General features: G+C 48.0%; 1 protein-coding gene across 1 annotated transcript in view; it reads right to left on the reverse strand.

Moving 5' to 3' along the window:
* Positions 1–249: 249 nt before the first annotated feature.
* The window catches only part of LRRC38 (leucine rich repeat containing 38), a 42,819-nt gene continuing 23,499 nt past the window's right edge, over positions 250–19,569 (reverse strand). The window contains exon 3 of the mRNA XM_075560881.1: positions 250–503. Coding sequence (XP_075416996.1) covers positions 250–503 — 254 coding nt within the window. The remainder of the gene's footprint in view (positions 504–19,569) is intronic.

A 19,569-nucleotide genomic window follows, 5' to 3' on the forward strand; every position in this document is an offset into this window, starting at 1 on the left:
CGCATGGGAGAAGGCTCTCCTGTAGGAATGGCTCCCCCGATCGCTCCTGGAATTCTCTACTCTGTGGAAGCTAAACTCTGAGACCGGAGGTCCCGCCGGAAGCTCCCAGGCTCCAGGACACTACAAGAAGGAGGACGCTACTCGGGTCATGGACGCTGGTCAATTCCGTTCTGGGCTCAGCATTTCCCTCTCAGGTGTGAGAGGACCCGCCGGCAGGGAGCCTGGACAGCGGAGAACAGGAGCGCTGGCTCACTCATCCTCATCCTCATCTTCATCCTCCGTGTCTTTGCTGGGGGCACACCGTTGGAAGCACTGCACCACCGTGGCTAGGAAGAAGCTGGAAATGATGGCGACGATGGATACTGCCACCCCCGAGAAGATGATGATGAACAGGTCTGTGAGCGAGAGGCTGAACTTGCACTCGCTGAAGCTGGCCTCCGACAGCTCACGCAGGGATATCCTCCTGTTCTCCACGGGCAGCGAGCACTGAATTTCATCCAGGCCTGTGAGGAAGGCGGGCAGAATGAGAGAGAGGTTTAAGCCGCAGTATCAACACCGAAGAAAACCAAACTCACTGCCAGTGAGTCATTGCCGACTCATAGCAACTCTACAGGGCAGGGTAGAACTGCGCCTGTGAGTTTCCAAGACCGTAACTCTTGATAGGAGTAGAAAGCACCATCTTTCTCCCTCAGAGCGGCTGGTGGTTTTGAACTGCTGACCTATGGTTAGCAGCCCCACGTGACACCACTATGCCACCAGGGTTCCTACAGCTGTAGCACAGGAGTGCCAGAAAGTCCACCAAGAGTGTGCTTACAAAGCCAGCAAAGCAGGAGTGCGCTTCCCACCCCGTAACAGTTGAGTGAAAGGAATTTAAGCTTTCTGTAAGAGTCACCATGGGACCCATCAGAAGGCATTGTTCTCCCTTGTCCTGCTTCAACGTTCACTACCGTTCTGTTTGGAGTCTTCCTGTCGTGCCAACAGCTAACGAGCTTGGCAATGAACCAAAAGGTTGGAGATTCCAGTCTACCCAATGGTGCTTTGGAAGAAGACGTGGCGATGTAATTCTGAAAGACCCGTCCTTGTAAACCCCCTGCAGCTGGCTCTACTCTGAAGCTCGTGGGGGTCACTGCGTGTCTGTATCAGTGGGAGGGTTACTGTTCGGATTTCCAGTGCCTCAAGGTGGCGATGGAAGCACGCCATGATTGTCTTAGGGTAGAAGATGCCTGTCAGCCTTCGTCCAGATCTGGGTCACGGGGGTGGGACAGAGGGTAGAGGTGGATGCAGTGGATGGAGCAGTGCTAACTACGGCTGGGCCCTCCAGTTTGTGGCAGTCATTCACCAAGTTGGAGGCCACCACCTTTTTCACGGTCTTGGCAGCAAAAACGAACAGAGGGACTGTGGAAACTGCGCCACCCTGAGAGGAGTCAGTGGAAGAGAAGGGTATGATTGAAGGGGACTATTAACAGCCCTCCTGGAGCTGGCTCTCACACTTCCACATTCTCAAGAATCACCTGAAAGCCTGCTAAAAGTCAGGTTCTTGGGCACTGCCCGGGATGACCTGATATCCCCCGGTGATTCTGTGACTGCTGGTCCAGGGGCACACTTGGTGTTGTTGAAGGAGGCTATGGGGGTGTTGCCACGTCTAGGAAGACCCTTGTACTCTGTCTTGTATCTTGGGGTTCTTTTTCAGATTTCATTTGAAGACCATTGGCTTTAAGCTTCCAATCCTGTCGTCGAGAAAAACATCACAGTGGAGTGTGCTGAGTAAGTGCTTTCTCACAACCACCTGAGAGAACTCACCAGCGTCCCTCCAGAGCTCGAAACACTTCATAGATGTAAAGTCAGGCAATTCTCCCAATAAGCCCACGGAGAAGGCCTTGGACACTGTGCCCATTTTACAGATGAGACTAGTAATGCTCAGGGAGATGAGCCCCCTTTCCCCAAGCCACACAGTTGTCAGTGACCGAGTCTAGACTCCAATCAAGATAACTGGCTCCTGAGACAAAGGAAGGCCCTGCCCAGCTGGGTGAGACAGGAGAGGAGAAAGAAGCAGAAAGATAGCAAATGCTTTCCTGCCATGGGGACTTCTGCATGGAACATGGAGGAAGCTAGAGGCGCGGCAGGCCACCTGGTGGTGAGGAGCGTGGCTCCTAGGGAATGAGGATCGTAACTCATGACAATCCTGAATTAGCTTCAATAACTGTTCTTGGACAGCTAAGTGCTGCTCTTGGAGTATTCCATTCTGTCTGCCATCAAGTGAGGTATTGGGAAGCTCGGAGGATGGCAGGCGGGGGAACTGTGCACTCTCCGGTCTACAGGTGAGCCTGGCCATGAGCAGGGATTCATTCCCTGGCCATTCCTTTATGCCTTCAACCAATGTGTATTGAAGACTTAGCCGATGGCAAGAGAATAATGAGAAACAGACAAATATAGCCCCTATCCTCAGAGAGTACAAGGTCAAGTGGGAAGAGGTAGACATTCATTTATGTACCAAATGCTTACTGAGTATTTACTATGTTCTCAACCCTAAGATGTTAAAGGGCAAAGACATCAACAAAAGAAATGAGCTGTATTGCATTAAGACACCATTGACTGCTTGTTCCCAAGCTTGATCTACCCATCCTGTTATGCAATATAAATGCCACATAATTTCAAGCACTAACCCACCAAGGGGGAGAGTATTGGTGATGTCTCCGCAGAATTGGGAGTGTGCGTGCAGACCCCACCACGACACACCAAACCTTGAGGGCAATGTAACAACATGGAACAGCTCGTGAACAGAGTGGGGTGCAGGGTCGGTCCTAATTGGAGCCAAACTGACCCCCTCCCTGGAAGTATGTGCTACAGAGGACAATACTAAACCTACAGACTGGGGGGAAGAGTCAGCCTGCCAAGCCCACACAGTTGCAAACCAAAAAAGAAAAAGAGAGATTGAGGCACGAGACTCCATACTGGCACACCAAGCCCTGAGGACGATGTCCCTGCATGGAGCTGCTATGGCGCAGAGAAGACTGGAGGGCCAACAACCAGCTTGTGACATGATGTCCCCTTGCTGGAACATACTGTAACAGAGGACAGGACTGGGCACACGGCGGGGAATGAGTCCAGTCTGAACTCCCCACATCAGGACAGACCCAAAAGGAAATATAACAGATCAGCAGCGGGAGCAAAGGAAAGCCCCTGAGGAGTCCCCAAAACAGACCTCAGGCTAGGAGGGGGCAGATCCTGGAACACCCCAGGACCAGTGGGGAGATCGTCATAAAGGTCAGAGGACAGACCTGGAATTACCTATGTTTTTTCAGGTTTTTTGTTTGGGGGGTTTTTGCTAGTTATTAATATTTTTTTCTTTTTGTCGAGTTTTTGTTTTCTTTTTGTATTGTCTACATTATTGTTGGTTTGCCTACCTATATACGATAGGCATGGAAAGCAAGCCTAAGGAGAAAGCAACCAGACCGAAGGTTCTGGAGGGACTTAGGGGGAGGAAGTGGCAGGGGAAAGGAGCAGTGAGCAAACAATGCCATAAGCAGGGGAACAACTACTAGAGAAGTAAAAGCTACAACGAGGAGGATGTAGAGATCCTGGTGGTGTTAGAGTAACAGCAATCTAGCTGCGAAGAATCACTAAGAGGCAGAAGAAGGGCGAGCATGATCGTGGGAAAGGACGATGAAGGTTAAAGGAAAGAGAAAAGATCTAAGCAGCAAAGCTATGGATAGAGGTCTAAACATAGGTGTGCACTTATGTAAGTACATTCATTTATAAAAGTAGAGATATATGGCAATACATTGAGGAAGTGGATGGACTTTGCTCTCTTCCCAAGCCCTCCCTCAACGCAAGAACACTTTGTTCTAACAACCTGGTATTCTGTGATGCTCACCCTCCCAGCGTGATCGCCAAAGATAAAATGGGTGCATAAGCAAATGTGGTGAAGAAAGCTGATGGTGCCTGGCTATCAAAAGATATAGCATCTGGGGTCTTAAAGGCTTGGAGGTAAACAAACAGCCATCTAGCTGAGAAGGAACATGTCCACATGGAAGAAGCACACCAACCTGTGTGATCACGTGGTGTCGATGGGATCAGGTAACAGGTATCAGAAGACCCAAAACAAACATATTGTTGAGAATAATGGGGGTTGGGGCAGAGGCCCAAAATCCATCTGTAAACAATGGGACATCCCCTCACAGTAGGGTTGCAAATAAGGGATGAGTCAACCAGGGTGAAGTATAGCACTGATGAAACACACAATATTCCTCTGGATCCTTGAGGCTTCCTCACTAAACCCCACCCACCCACTATCATGACCCCAATCCTGCCTTTCACTATGGACTAGGGCAGAGCATGTGCACAGGTACAGATAAGAGCTTAGGAAACACAGAATCCGCGTCAGATCAACTCCTCAGGAACAGAAATGGGAGTAGCAATACCAGGAGGGTAGGGGGAAGTTGGGTAGAGGAGGTGGGAAGAAACCGAAGGGGAAGGGAAACAGCAGTCGGTGTAAGAGATTAAAATAATAATACGACTTTTCCAAGCCTCCCATAGAAGAAAATGGGTGCATGAATGCAGAAAGAGCTCAAACCTTCTGTTTCTGATCTGAAAGTGCAAAGCCAAACAGCAACTACCCCTTCGGTTGCACTTAGGATGGGTCAGGCATTTTTCTAAGTGTTATGCTCCTTGGTGTACCTTAGGGGACCACTTACAAGCTTTGTTTTTTTCTTTTTGGGGTCAATCTTTAAGGTTTTCTTTTTTAATTTTACTGGGGGTTCTTACAACTTTTGTTACAAACCAACCATACACCAATTGCATCCGACATTCGTATATATATTCCATCGTTCTTTTCTAGACATTTACTTTCCATTGAGCCCTTGGGATCAGCTCCTCCTTTTTTCCATTGCCCCCCCCTCAACCCTTGTGGCCCTCGGATAAATTGTAGATTTTTAATTATTTTCAAATCTCACTCCGACCGCCATCTCCCTTTCTCTCTGGTTTCTGTTTTTCTTCCCCCTGTATGGGGTGTGTGTTTATGTACCATTCATTGATATTGGTAACCCCCCTCCCTACTTCTCCCCACCTTCTTCCTACCCTTTTGGTATCTCTATTCCTATTCCTGGTCCTGGGTTACATGTATTGTGGGTTTTATCTCTTGCCTATACCTATGTACATGCTCCTGTCTAGTCTAGATTGGAGGGCAGCACTGAGGTCGTGATAGCTGGGGGTGAGGGGGCCTCCAGGAAACAGAGGTATATTGTGTGACCCATTAGTGCTCTACTGCATCCTGATTGACTCACCCCCTCCCTGTGACCTCTCTGTGTGGGGATGTTACATTGTCCATTCATGGGCTTTGGGTCTCCGCTCCAATTGGGTCCATTCTCACCAATGCATTTTTGTTTGTTTGCTTACTGTTTGTTGGTACTCTTCTGATGCCCATTGCTCAGTCTCAATGACACCTCACCTCACGATCGCACCAGCTGGTGTGCTTCTTCCATGTGGGTTTGTTGCTTCTCTGTTGGCTATTTTTAATAGCCAGACACCATCCACTGTCTTCATCATGTCTGCTTATGCACCCATTTTGTCTTCAGCAATCTTGTAGAGGTGGGTAAGCATCACAGCATGCCAATTTGTTAGAACAATGTGTTCTTGTATTGAGGGGAGGTATGAGCCGAGGCCCAAGGCCCATCTGCAGCTTCAGTGTATGCCTTATAAATATATGTACATAGACCCATACCACTTAATTTAGTTTATTGTGCCAATCTGGCCGATAAACACATGTGGGGTTAATTGAAGGGCACAGAGATAAATGACTCTGTGAGCCTCACCTTTCAAGTTCTTGGGTCTCTTGCTTTGTGATGGTCGGACCAGGGTGCAGCTGCCTTAACCAGTTCCCTGCTTCAGCTTGCAAGGCTCACATCCTGCAAGACATCCCTGAGGAGAAGCCGCATGGACCTACCCTGATGCAGCCCTGAGTGCTGGAGCAGCTGTGTGGAGATCCCTGCCAGTGCTGACATGCTTACACATTCACTGATTCTGCTTTCCTCTTGCAGTCGGCATCACAGTGTGTGTTTTGTAAGATGGAGGAGGACTTTGTGGATTGGTGTCAGACAAATGTGTTAGTGTTGGACTTGTGGGCTTGGGCAGCACTGGGTTGGGATGTGTTCTTGATGCACACTTACCCTTTATATAAAACTCTTTCTTATACATGAGTTTCTATGGATTTGTTTCTCTAAAGCACCCAGGCTAATACACCCCTATTGTTATGGATTGATGTATTTGCATAAGTATAGAACTCTGTTAATCTCCCTACCTGTGCCTTTGCTTCCTAGAGCTTGCCTCCGTTTCCATTTGCCTCCTCCTGGCCCACCATCACTATGCCCCTTCTTCGACCTCTTAGTTCCTCCTCTGCACTGCTTGGTGCTGCTCTAATACTCTAATACCCTCCTAGATGCTGGTTTCGCTTCTCTACTTGTTCCCGGTCCAGGACGCTGTCCGCTCACCACCCCCTTCTGCCCACCTCCTTCTGCACCCTCTACCTTCTGGGGGAGGGGGGTGCATTGGTCCCATTGCCTTCTCCCCAGGCTTCCCTCCCATGGTCCAACCCATCCATGTCCTAGTCCAAACAATAAGAAAACCTACAGTTGAAGAGAGAAAAAGATGAGAGAAAATGAAAAAAAGAAAACAGACCCCAGATAGGTCTAGGTCTGACAAGCTTTTAAGATCCTGAATCCGACTACTCACCAAAGTAGAAGTAGACCATGACATGATGCTGGTGGACCTTGGTGAGCATTGAGCTATTGACTTAGTTCTCACAGCCACCTGATGAGGTAAATGCTAGTAGGACCATTTTAGGGATGAGAAAAACAAAGTACAGAGAGCTTACAAAAAGTTTGCCTTGCCACACTGCCAGCGTGTGGGAAAGCTACATGAACCTAGGCAGTTGGCGCCAGGTGCTTACCCTGACCCTGTAAGTAGTAAGGCCCCCGCTCCCCTGTGGAGTTAACCAGAGATGTGACAACATGCTATTGTCATTAAACTCCATGGCCTTCAATCTCTGTGCTTCTCTGGCTTCCCTTCAGCTACTCCGGAAAGCCTTCTCTTGCTCTCTTTTTCTGAATTTCCAAGTTTAAAAAACTTCCTCTCAGCCCGTCTCCATTATTAGCCTAAACATCAGAATGATTTCTTCACACCTCACTAATTAGCTGTTTTTTTCCTGCAAAGAACAGCCCTACTAATTGGCCCTAAAAGCCCCCTTCATCTGCGTCTTTGTGTCTCTTTCCCTCTTCAGCTCAGTGAGCTTCCTGCTCCCTTCTCTCTGGGCCCATCTTTTGCATCATCTCTAACCAACCCACAGATGCTTTCCTCCCCTTGGGAACTAGTTGCCTAGCAACCAGACTCTCACTCCCTCCTCTCCAGGAGTCAGTACTTACTTGACCTAGCCAGGGAAGAAGCGGGACCAGACTTCCCCTGGTTATCCCTAACTACTGACTCTTTCTTAAAGAGGCCACATGGTTTTCTGTTTTGAAGTGCTAGCTTTTAAAATTTAAACAAGCAAAGCAGTCAGTGTAAGATATGAAAATAATAATTTATAATTTATCGAGGGGTCATAAGGGTGGAAGGGGGAGGGAAGATCAAAAGAGGAGCTGATACCAAGGGCTCAAATAGAATGCAAATGTTTAGAAAATAATGATGGTGACATATGTTCAAATATGCTAGATACAATGGATGTATGGATTGGTATAAGAGCTATAAGACCCCCAGTAAAATTATCTTTAAAAAAAAGAAAAAAAACAGGGGAGGAGGAGAAAAGATGGCGACCTGATAGAACTCACACATCTGGTGCTCCTGCTGCCAGACCAGAAAATTGGGAGGTAAGGTGAAGGAAACGGGAGGTAGAGTCCTGAAATTAGAACTAGGGTACCCGGGTTTCTCCTGAACCCCTTTTTGTGTGGGATTTCCACTCACAAAGCAAAACAAGAACACCCTAAAGCGCTCTGGCTTTGGCGAGCCCGCGGGCACAGGCTGTGCCCTAGCCTGGAGCAGCGATTTCTCCAGGCTGACACCTGAGAGGGGACAGAATTCCAGACACGACGACGTGAACCCCACGCTGGAGCTTTCCACACTGTTGGCTGCCTTGAGCTCACAGCCTGGGGAGTGGTGGTGGGTAGGCATAATTTAGAGTAGAAGAAAAGTAGATTTTTACCTCAGGTAGATCGCGGTGTGAGAGAAAATAGGTGGAAAGTCGGAAGTCCAGGGAGCGAATTTACTTCCAATTGGCCGAGAAGGAAACAACCCCCCTGATAAGGTGGATCTCCCCATCTGGGGGTTAGCCTGACAGTCCCCAAATCGGGGCACATCACAAGCATAATAATAATTTTTAAATGATGAAATATGTATTATTGGTTTAAAACTCAAACCCAAGTCTGGTTGCTCAGCTCCAAGGAGCACATAGGCGGGAGGCTTAACATAAATCAGCATAAGAAGAAACCTAGTTAAGGAATGCCAGAACTCAGCTACAGGGCCTGGCAACCTTTTGCATAACGAAGATCTGCTGTTGCAAGTGTCAGCTTCAAACAGTACAGAGCAACTGCCCAAAGACTGTGGGAGACAATTTTATTTGATTTTATCATAGCTAGCCAGGGGGATAAAAAAAAAATCCTCTGATCTAGTAAGCACCAGCAGACTAGACAGGATAATAAGCCCAGCTTCCATCTCAGTGATTCTTCACATAGCTGGGGAGGCCCTGCCTGTCCTGCGGCCCTAGACAAGGCTGTGGGAACACCCCAGCCCCACCCCAGCCCCTGCTGCAGTGCTACATACAGCACAAGGCAGGCACACCAGCAAACTCCAGCGCTCAACTGACGCCTGGCCACGGGTATGATCTTGCCTTTGAAGTAATCCCACACAGCATCTGTGGAACCCTACATCAAGCGGGAACACCACCCCACTACCTTGAAGAAGAGTTGGAACTCCTCCAGCCTCATGGACAGGTGATCAAGTCTCAGTTATCTCCTTACCGACTACTCTATTTCTTCTCACTCTATTCACTAGCCCTTCTATCTTTCCCACCACACTCAGTCTCAATGAACTCAGGTTTGTGTAGGGGAGTTATTTTCTCTCTTTCTTCTTTTTCCCTCTTTTTTTCTTTTCTTTCCCCCTCTTTCTCCTCTTCTCTCCCATTCTCTCCTAGCATATGCCACTACTGGCTTCCAGCTCACTACCCTCCACTTAGGACAAATCAACCCAAATAGCAGGAGGAATTCCAGCCTGCCCTCCGTGGGAGTGTTGTACACCACACAAGGCAGCTGGACAAACATCTACACCGTGCTGTGCTGCTGAGGAAAGCTCTGTCAAACCTCTAAGGTGATCTCGTCAGTTAGGACAACTAGGGAAATTCTGCCTACACCACTGGGTCTCAGCATTAAAAGGGCACACCAACCTGCCATTGTGGGGCAGGGTCTAGACCCCTCTGGCCCCAATTCAATTAATCAGGGATCAACTATCTCTTTATTCTTTATTCCCTCCTTCTCTCTCTCCTCCCTCTTTACCATCACAGCCAATCTTAGTGAACTCAGTTGGGGTTTCCCCCTCTTCTTTCTCTTTATTCTTTTTCTTTCTTTCCTCTTTCTGTCTTTATTCACTTCTCTCTCTGCTTGGGTGATTCCCTCTTCTTCCTCTCAGTCCTTTCACATGCCAGCCCAGGGCAACCTTGTCCTCCCAGTGGGCAGCCTGACTCCTAAGACAGCGCTGTACACAGGACGAGACAGTGCTACACACAGAACAGCACGGGGTCAGCTATTTCTTTAACTATTTTAAAAATTCTCTCTCATTCTCCTTCCTTTTCTCTTCTTTTTTCTTTCTTTGTGTTCTTCTTTCATGTTTTCTTCTTTTCTCCTCTTCAGCTAGCGCTTCTCTATTTCCTGCTACAGATTTAGTTCTCCTTTTTAGTTGTTTTCTTTCTTACCTACTTTCTTTTTAATTTTTTTTTTTTTTACAATTTTCACTTTTGTTTACTCTGTGCATTTTAGTTGTGTGTGTGGGAGTGGATGACAGTTTGCTGGCATTATTTCTCCAGTCTGTCTCTTCCTCTTTCTCTTTTTCCTCTCCTTTCATTTTCTTTCCTGTCACAAGCCACTAGTGGCCTCCAGGCCACTCCCCTCTGCCTAAGGCAACTCTGAAGGCCCAACTGGGGGAGCTCCTAACAGCATTTATTGGCTTGGCAAACAGCTGGGGAGTCCACGCTGGTCCTCTCCCACACAACAAGCAGCAGGGGGTTCTCCCCTACAAAAAGTGAGGGCATCCCCAGCCTAAATCCTGAGGCCCTACAAATGACTGGGGGAAACACCTGACCACCACTTGTGGGGTTCCACACTACTGCGGGAACATCTACCCAACCTCCAAGGTGATCTCTCTGTCTACGGTAATTGTCTTGCCAGCTACAGAGCTCTACACCAAGGAGGGTATGCCAGCACAGTCAATTAAGACAATCAAAGACTCTGAAGAAAACTTGAGAGCCATGTCTGATGCTATGAAAATGAACAATATTAGAATAATTTGACTACCAGAACAAAACACAACAAAGAAGTCAACAGCAAAAACAGCAGGGAATTCTTAGAGGAAATTTCCCCAGCTTAATAAATGAAAATCAGGAAACCATTCAAGAGGCTGAAAGAACACCAGCCAGACAGAATCCGAAGAAATCACGAAGACACATAATTATCAAATTATCCAACTATGAGGAAAAGCAGAAGATCATAAAAGCAGCTAGGGAAAAGCAAACAGTCACGTATAAAGGTACCCCAATAAGAGTATGTTCAGATCTATCAGCAGAAACGATGAAGAAGAGGAGGGAATGGTGTAACATAATCCAAAAATTGAAGGAAAAAAGCACAAACCCAAGAATACATTACCCAGTCAAATTATCTATTTAGATAGATGGAGGAGTAAGGTTCTTCCCAGACAGGGACAACCTCAAAGAATATATAAAAATAAACCCAGCCCTACAAACAAAAAGTCCTTGCCGATCCAGTATGGGCAGATCAACACTCACTGAGGGCAAATAAGAGACCATCACATAGAAGAACTCCACCCATAGGGCGACAAACAGGAAACAGCCCCCAGGACAGCATCAGTTCAATAGTGGAAAGAAGGCAAATATAAACCACATCTAAAGAATTCACCAAGAGAGTCCACCGACTGGGAAAACATCTTTAGCAATGACACATCAGACAAAGGCCTTATTACTAAACTCTACAATACTTTGCAAGCTTACAATAAGAGAAAATCTAATTGCCCACTAAAGAGGTGGGCAAAGGACCTGAACAGAAGTTTCACAGAATCTTAAATCCGAATGGTCAATAAACATGAGAAAATGTTCCCGATCATTAGCCATAAGAGAAATGCAAATAAAAACAACTGTGAGATACTACCTAACACCCTCAAAGATAGCCCAATTCAAAAAAATCAGAAAGCAACAAGTGTTGGAGTGGGCTCTCATCCACTGCTGGTGGACCTGTAGGTGTGTACAGCCACTATGGAAATCGATTTGGCGATTTCTCAAACAGATGGAAATTGAGTTACCATACGACCCAGCAATCCCCCTACTAGGCATATACCCAGAAGAGGCAACAAACAAACCATGGCCAGACATCTGTGCTCCAATGTTCATTGCTGCACAATTCACAATTGCAAGGAGTTGGAAACAACCCAAATTTCCATCAACAGACAAATGGATTTAAAAAATGAGGTACATATATACAATGGAGTACTATGCATCGCTAAAAAACAGTAATGAATGCATGAAGCATATCGCCGCATGGGAAGAACTGGAGGAAATTATGCTAAGTGAAGTAAGCCAAGCACAAAAGGACAAGTATAATATGAGTCCACTGAGGTAAATATATATATATATATATATATATATATATATATAGAGAGAGAGAGAGAGAGAGAGAGAGAGAGAGAGAGAGAGAGAGAACAGAAAAGTAAATGCAAATGTGGCACAGGGAAAAAGTTACTGTATACAAACACTCCAGGGGTGAGGTCCAGGTAGTATGGCAGGGGCCAGACCAAATCCAGGGGTACAAAACGTAGCCAACTAAAATGGGGTATAGGGAGGAAAGGGGCAAGAAAAAAATATGTGGGATAGGGGAATAGGGCACTGACCCACCCAAGGGGAGGGTATTGCTTGTGCCTCCACAGGGAAAGAGGGACCAGATATAAAGCCAGTGCCAGACAAATGCAGTGTGTTGGCAAGGAGTGGAGAGCCAGTGGAGAGGCTTGAGGGCTTGGCCCCCATACCAGCTACATGGACAACTGTCCCTCACCCCAGAAGAATTTACTTGAGAGGACGGCACTGAAGCTGCAGCTAGGGGAGAGGGGCATGTCTGATCAGAGCAAATGGGAGAAAATGAAGGGGAGGAAGAGAGAGTGGAGCACATCCTAGTCCATCAGGCCTGGAGGACAATATCCCCGCTCTGAACAGTGAGTGGAAAGAGTGGACAATATGGCTGATCCCACTAGGAGACACGCTGTCCCTTGATGGCCCATGGCCCTAAGAGGAACAACACTGGAGACTCAGTGTTGGGACTGGCCCGGACTGACCCCACAACACTGAGGCAAACCACTAAAAGCGTGCAACAGAACAACCGTGGGAGCAGAGCAGGAGCCCCCAAGGGAGTACAAAGGACAGGCTCTGGGGCCAAAGCATGGTACCCCATTGGACCTGACTGAAGGACACACCTAGAGATAAAAAAATCAGACCTTGATCTATTTTCAGGAGTTTCTTTCTTTTAAAATTATTTTCTTTTAATTAATTTATTCTTCTATGGGTAATTGGTTTCCTTTTCTGTTGTCATCGCTATGTTCTCCCTCATTGCCTATCTTGCTATGGCTTGTTTTTTGGTGCATATTATTATCTCTACAGATATATCTAGATAAGACAGACTGGATGAATAGTCGGGAGGAGAAAACAATGGGACCAATGGTTGGGGGGTGCACAGGAGAGGGAGAGGAGGGGTTAAGGTGGTGGTGCTGACCAACCCAGGGGCAGGGGAGCAACAAATGATCCAAAATCAGTGGCAAGGAGGGTGTCAGAGGCCTGTTAGGGATTCAGCAATGGCAAGGTAACCAAGAGAAATTACTGAAACCCAAATGAAGGCTGAGCATGATAGTGGGACAAGAGGAAAGTAAAAGGAAATAGAGGAAAGAACTAGGTGATAAAGGGTATGTATAGAGGTCTAAAGACTGGAATGTACATATGTAAATATATTTATATAAGAGTGTGGGGAAACAATCTATGTGTATATATTTATAGGTTTAGTATTAAGGCAGCAGATGGACATTGGGCCTCCACTCAAGCACTTACTTAATGTAAGAACACATTGTTCTATTAAATTGGCATTCCATGATGAACACCTTCCCAACACGATGGTTGAAGAAAAATGTGTGCATAAGCAAATGTGGTGAAGAAAGCTGACGGTGCCTATCTATCAAAAGATATAGCAGCTGGGGTCTTAAAGCCTTGAAGATAAACAAGTGGCCATCTCGCTGAGAAGCATCAAAGCCCACATGGAAGCAGCACATCAGCCTGTCTGACCACGAGATGTAGAAGGGACCAGTTATCAGACATCAAAAAATTAAAAATCATATCAAGGGGTGCCCACCTTCCTGATATGATCACTGAAGACAAATGTGTGAATAAGAAAATGTGGTGAAGAAATCTGATGGTGCCTGGCTATCAAAAGATATAGCGTCTGGGGTCTTAAAGGCTCAAAGATAAACAAGCAGCCATCTAGTTCATAAGCAACAAAGCCCAGATGGAAGAAACACACCTGCCTGTGTGACCATTAACTGTCAAAGGGATCAGGTATCAAGCATCAAGGAACAAAAAATCATATCATTGTAAATATGGGTCAGTGCAGAGTGGAGACTCAATGTCCATCGGTAGTCAACTGGACAAGCCCTTACTGAAGGGTTGTGGGGAGGAGATGAGCCAGTAAGGGTGCAGGGTAGCAATGATGAAACATATAACTTCCCTTTAGTTCTTAACTGCTTCTCCCCCCCCCCCTCACTAGCATGATCCCAATGCTATCTTACAAATCTGGCTAGACCAGAGGATGTATATTGGTACAGATAGCAACTGGAAGCATGGGGAATCCAGGACAGATGACTCCTTCAGGACCAGAGATGAGAGTGGCAATGCTTGGAGGGTGGAGGGAATGTGGGGTAGAAAGGGGGAACTGATTACAAGAATCTTCTTATGGCCTCCTCCCTGGGGAGTGGACAGCAGACAGGAGGGCAGGGTGGGGGGGAGACATTGGACAGTGTAACATGACAAAATAATAATAATTCGTGAATTGTGAAGGGTTTGTGGGAAAGTGAGCAACTGATATTAAGGGCTCAGGTGGAAAGCAAATGTTTTGAGAATGATGATGGCAACAAATGTACAAATGTGCTTGACACAATGGATGGATGTATGGATTGCGATGGTTGTTTTTGCCAGCCCCCAATAAAAAGATTTTTTTTAAAACACAGTAATTTTTAACAACAACAACAAAAGAAAAACCATTACTCTGTTGACTAAGGGGTGTCTGACCCAATCTATGGTGTGACCCCAGCCATGGGCTCCAGGAAGAAGAGACAAATCAGTCTTTGAAGAAATGACAAGGCCCTTCAGAGAGCTTGCAGGACATTTCCATGATCTTCTCCTTCCACTTTTAGGAACTCTGAAAACGCCCTCCCACTGTTTGCATGGTCCTCGGCAGCACAGATGGTGAGGCGTTGAGCCTCTTACTTTGGGTGTGCAATTAGGAAAGACCCACTGCTGGAAAAGGTCAAGCAGAAGGTGAGGGAAACCCTCCACGAGATGGAACTGACCCTGCTCCCACCTTGGTGGACGAGGCCACCAGGTCTTTCTCCCCATGTTCTATCTGGTGGGTTTGAACCACCAACCTTTAGACTAGCAGTTTGTCTGGAAACCGTCTGTGCCCCGACAAGGGACCCAAACACACCAGCGATCATGAAGATGGTGTGGGATCAGGAACGTTTCACTCTGTTGCAGGCAAGATGGGCATGGTGGACGACAACAGCTAGCGTCTAGTCCGGCCAGTTAATGTACCCACTGGCGCCTCACAAGAAAGGCCTGGAGAACTATGTCCCCAAACCAGCCACTGAAAACCTAGTGGAGGCCAGGTCCATTCTGCTGTGGTTGGGGTAGCCGGTGGTGAAGCTTCAGTGTGGGGTCCTGGTTTACAACTGCCAGCACCAGTGTCATGACAGGCTGTATAAAACCAAAGTCTGGGGCAGGCCTAAGTTTCAGTTTCAGATTCCTGGTCACTGAGGTAATTCTGTCAGATGAGACATCGCCGGTCCCAGACTGACCAGTAGGGTGCAGCGCCTGAGTTCAACCTAACCAGTGAAATTCAAGCAACAACCCACCACCGATTGACCAGTCGAGGAGGTACGCACAAACTGCTCACCAACCACCACTGGACAACGCTGGTGCCGTAAGTTTTCTCCAATAAGTTTAAAGAACAGCAGCACTGGACTGCCCCGGTTCCTGGCCCCATAAAAGTCCAGGGAACAAAGAACTCGGGCTGATTCCCTTTTGGACGCTGGGTCCCTGCTGCACTGGGCAGTGGAGAGAGGGAAGCCCTAGCTCGAGCTAGCGAATAAACTCCTTTTGCCGCTTGTGCATCTCAACTGGCCGTGATTATTTGATTATTCCGTGCGCCCAAGATGAGCTCGCGTTCCCTTCCCAAATCTAACACCAGCAAGTTGTCTCAATTTTGTTTTTGTTTTTTCCTTACTGTGATTTGAGTGAAAGTTTACGGAGCAAATTAACTTTCCCTGTCAGTAGTTCCTTCATAAATTGCTCTGTGAGACTGATTTCCCCCTCTCTCCCCCACCTCCGCCTCCGCCACATGTGTCAGCACTCCCCAATTTCCTCTCTGCGTCCCCGTTTCCCTGTCCCTCCCTGTCTTCTCCTCTTTGGTTTCAGGCCATGCTGCCCTTTTGGCCCCTTGAAGATAATGGTCCCAAGGGGCCCAGTCTGCACAGGCGATGTCTGCGTCCTCCTCCCGAGGACAATGTGACCAGACGCTGGCCTCGGGGAGCGCCCTCAGCTTCCAGTTGAAAGGGATTCTGTGGGGTTCTTCTTGTCCCTTGCCGACCAGGAAGTTGCCTGGTTGGTTATTTTCAGACAGCGATCCCGCGGCTCCCTTGCAGACACTATTTGCAATGGGCAAGTGGAAATAAATGACCCTGCCACCTCTTCACACCTCAACCCCCCCCTCCCCGCTGAGATGGTACCAAAATAAACAAGACAGACAGCAGCAGGTCGCTTCTCAGGCCAGCAGCTTACTTGCAATCTCCGGGCCGCACAAGTCATGACTTAGGGAGAGACTCTGCCGAAATCCTTACTTCAGCAATGAGGATTAACTGGGAAACAAGCCCAACAGGAGGTACCAAAGTCCCCCGTTCAAAGGCAGCCTTCCCTGGCTTCCCGTGGACTCTCCTTGCTAAAGGGTGTTGTCGCGGTGTGATTAGGGCCGGCATTTTTATAAAGGGATCTTTCCAGAAGAGGTCGCCTCCTGTTTCTCCGGGCCTAGGAGAAATGGGATCATCTGAAGATGGGCAGATGGACAGGACGGAGCGCTTGCGAGGGCTCTCGGGGACGCCCTCGGGACCAGGCGCACTGGTTTAATGGGCTTCTCAGCTCACGGAGGCCAGGGGAGTAAGAGGAGATGGACAGAGGGAAGGGGGGGGGGGGGCAGAAGGGCCTGTCAGAAGGAAGTAGGGACCAATTGCAGAACTCTACCAGGATGGTGGTGGGGTGTCTGACTTTGGGGTAGCCTCTCCTAGCCTTCGAGGTCCCTGGGTGGCACAGTTTCCATACAGACTACTAACCAAAAGGTGGCTGGTTCAAGCCGCCCCGGCGGCACTTGGGGAGCAAGGCCCAGCAGCGTGTATCCTCAAGGACGCCAGCCAAGACCGCTTGGGGCAGCTTGGCTCCAAAGCACGTGGGTCACCCTGAGTCTGAATCAACTTGGCCGCAGCAGGTTGTTTGGGTTTCTGGTGGTGTTTCTTCTCTTCTGCAGGCTCTGATTTGAGACCAGGCTTTCTTAAAGCTCCGCACCATCGATAAGTAGAGCCAGATAATTCCCTGATGGGGGTCGTCGAAGTACAAGAGGGCAAGGGTGATCACAGAGGTCCACAGACACTGCCTAATGTGCCCTGTGGGGCAAAACCACCCCATCAAGAGCCCCTGTTTCAGGCTGAACTGCCGTGGAAGCAGACCCACCCTTAACCAAATGCAGGCACTTATTATGAACCAGCAAATGAAACCTAGTTGGTCAGGCTTGAAGGTGGGTGCTAATACATAGCCCTCGAGGAGCACAGGGCTAAGAGAAGGGGCATGAGGACAGGTGCACCAACTGGACAGTTGAGGGCACCATAGGTGAGGCCCACAGAGGGGTTCAGCACAGTGTGTGGGGGTCCTGGAGGCAGAGTCGGGAGCATGGGCTGGCATCTGGGCAGGTGCAGATGACACGGAGGAGGCCCTGTGATACCCCCACTTGACTTATGCTCATCCTCCTTTACCTGACCCCAACTCTTCAGCTGTCTGAGTTAAAAATAGCCCTCGAAAGCTAAGCCACACCCAGCACTGCTCTGGGAGCCTGGCACTGCGCTTAGCATGGCTCAGCCCATGTACTCCCCATGTCGACCCCACGAAGAGGGGACTGTAATCATCCCCATTCTACAGATGATCAATCGGAGGCACAGAGAGGTCACAAAGCTTGCTCCAGACCACACAGCAAGGAAATAAAAGAGCTGGAGCTGAGCCAGCCAGTCTGGATCCTGAGCTCATGACCTTGGCCACCACATGCACCATTCACAGCAAGGTCTTGTGAAAATGTTCAAGAATGCTCCAGCAACTCTCCTTGTCCCCAGGCCTAACCCGCACAAGTGGACCAGTCAAGCTAATAGCATAGCCCCTGCACACCCTGTCAGGAGAAGGGTGACATGATAGCACTGAAGCATTGACACGGAGAGACTGTCCCATGGGCCATCAGACAGACCTGCAGCCGGTGACCCGTCTCCACAACCTGGTGCAATCAAACCAAGCCGGAGTTCAGTTCCACTCTTGTTCACATGGGGTCGCCAGGAGTCAGGTGGCAATGGATTTTGAGCCAAAATTCAAGACAAAATTTCCTTTTTCCATCTGCTGACTTTGGGTGGCGGTGGGATGCGGGGCGAGGAGTCCAAGATATGAAGGTGGAAAGTACAAAAGGTTGTTACGGTCCACACAGTTGAAGGCCTTGGCATAGTCCCTGACACACAGGTAGGCATCTTCCTGGTCGTCCCTGCTTTCAGCCAAGACCCAGCTGACATCAGCAACGATAGTCCTCACGCCACATCCTCTTCTAAACCCAGCTTGAGCTTCTGACCGCTCCTGTCCAGGTACTGCTGCAGCGGTTGTCGAATGAACTTCAGCAAAGTTCTATTGCATGTGACATTAAGAATCTTGTTCTATAATGGCTACATCCTCCCGGGCCATCTTTCTTTGGAATGGGCTCGCATATGGATCTCTTTCAGTCGGTTGGCCAGAGAGCCATCTTCTAATTCTGTTGGCACAGAGGACTGAGTGTTTTAAACTCTGCATCCGTGTGTTGAAACCGTTTGATTGGGATTCCCTCCGTTCCTGGAGCCTTGTTTTTGGCTAATGCCGTCAGTGCAGCCTGGGTTTCTTCCTTCGATACCACTGGCTCTTGGTCATATGCCACCTCTTGAACTAGTGGAGCATCGGCCAATTCTTTTTGAGACAGTGGCTCTGTATATTCTTGTCGTCCTCTTTGAATGCTTCCTGCGTGATTCAATAGGCTGTTCAAGGTTGTTCAGTGCCATTGAGCTGGTCCTGGGTCATAGCATCCTTGTGCACAACAGAGGAAGCACGCCCGAGTCCCGGGCCATCCTCACAGCTGTTTTTATGTTTGAGCCCATTGTTGCCTCCACAAGGACCTTCCTCCTTTCCTTTAATGTTGCAACTCAAGGCTTGAAGTAGTTCTTCAGCCTGAGAAGTGGGGGGCGTGTTCCCCTTTTGGATTTCTAACTCCGGGTCTTCTCAGTATTTTATTCTGGTTCTTTGCTTTGTCTTCTTGAGCTGCCCTTTGACATTTTCTGTTCAGCTTCATTCTTTCTTCTACTCCCTTTAGCTACTCTGTGTTCAAGAGCAAGTTTCAGAGTCTCTTCTGACATCCACTTTGACCTGTTCTTTCTTTCCTGTCTGTTAATGATAGAGAGAATATATGTGTTTCTCAGTTCAGTATAATTCAGCTAAAGTCAGGGAATGGATTCAAGCTCAGAAAGTCCTAGTTGAAGTATGTTGGGAAATACGTATCTTATCTCTACCATTGAACAGAATGTATGAATTTGAGACTGTGTGTGAGTGTATGTGTATAAGTGTGTGTTTGAGTTTGTGTGTGTGTTGACCACATTGATTGAGACCCTCCTATGTTCTGATGTCCATGCATGACCCTTACTTAACACACCGCTCCTTACTTACCTCCCTCTGTGGGGAGAGTG

Source organism: Tenrec ecaudatus, chromosome 1, assembly GCF_050624435.1.
Source record: "Tenrec ecaudatus isolate mTenEca1 chromosome 1, mTenEca1.hap1, whole genome shotgun sequence".
In the NCBI taxonomy this organism is placed as follows: domain Eukaryota; kingdom Metazoa; phylum Chordata; class Mammalia; order Afrosoricida; family Tenrecidae; genus Tenrec; species Tenrec ecaudatus.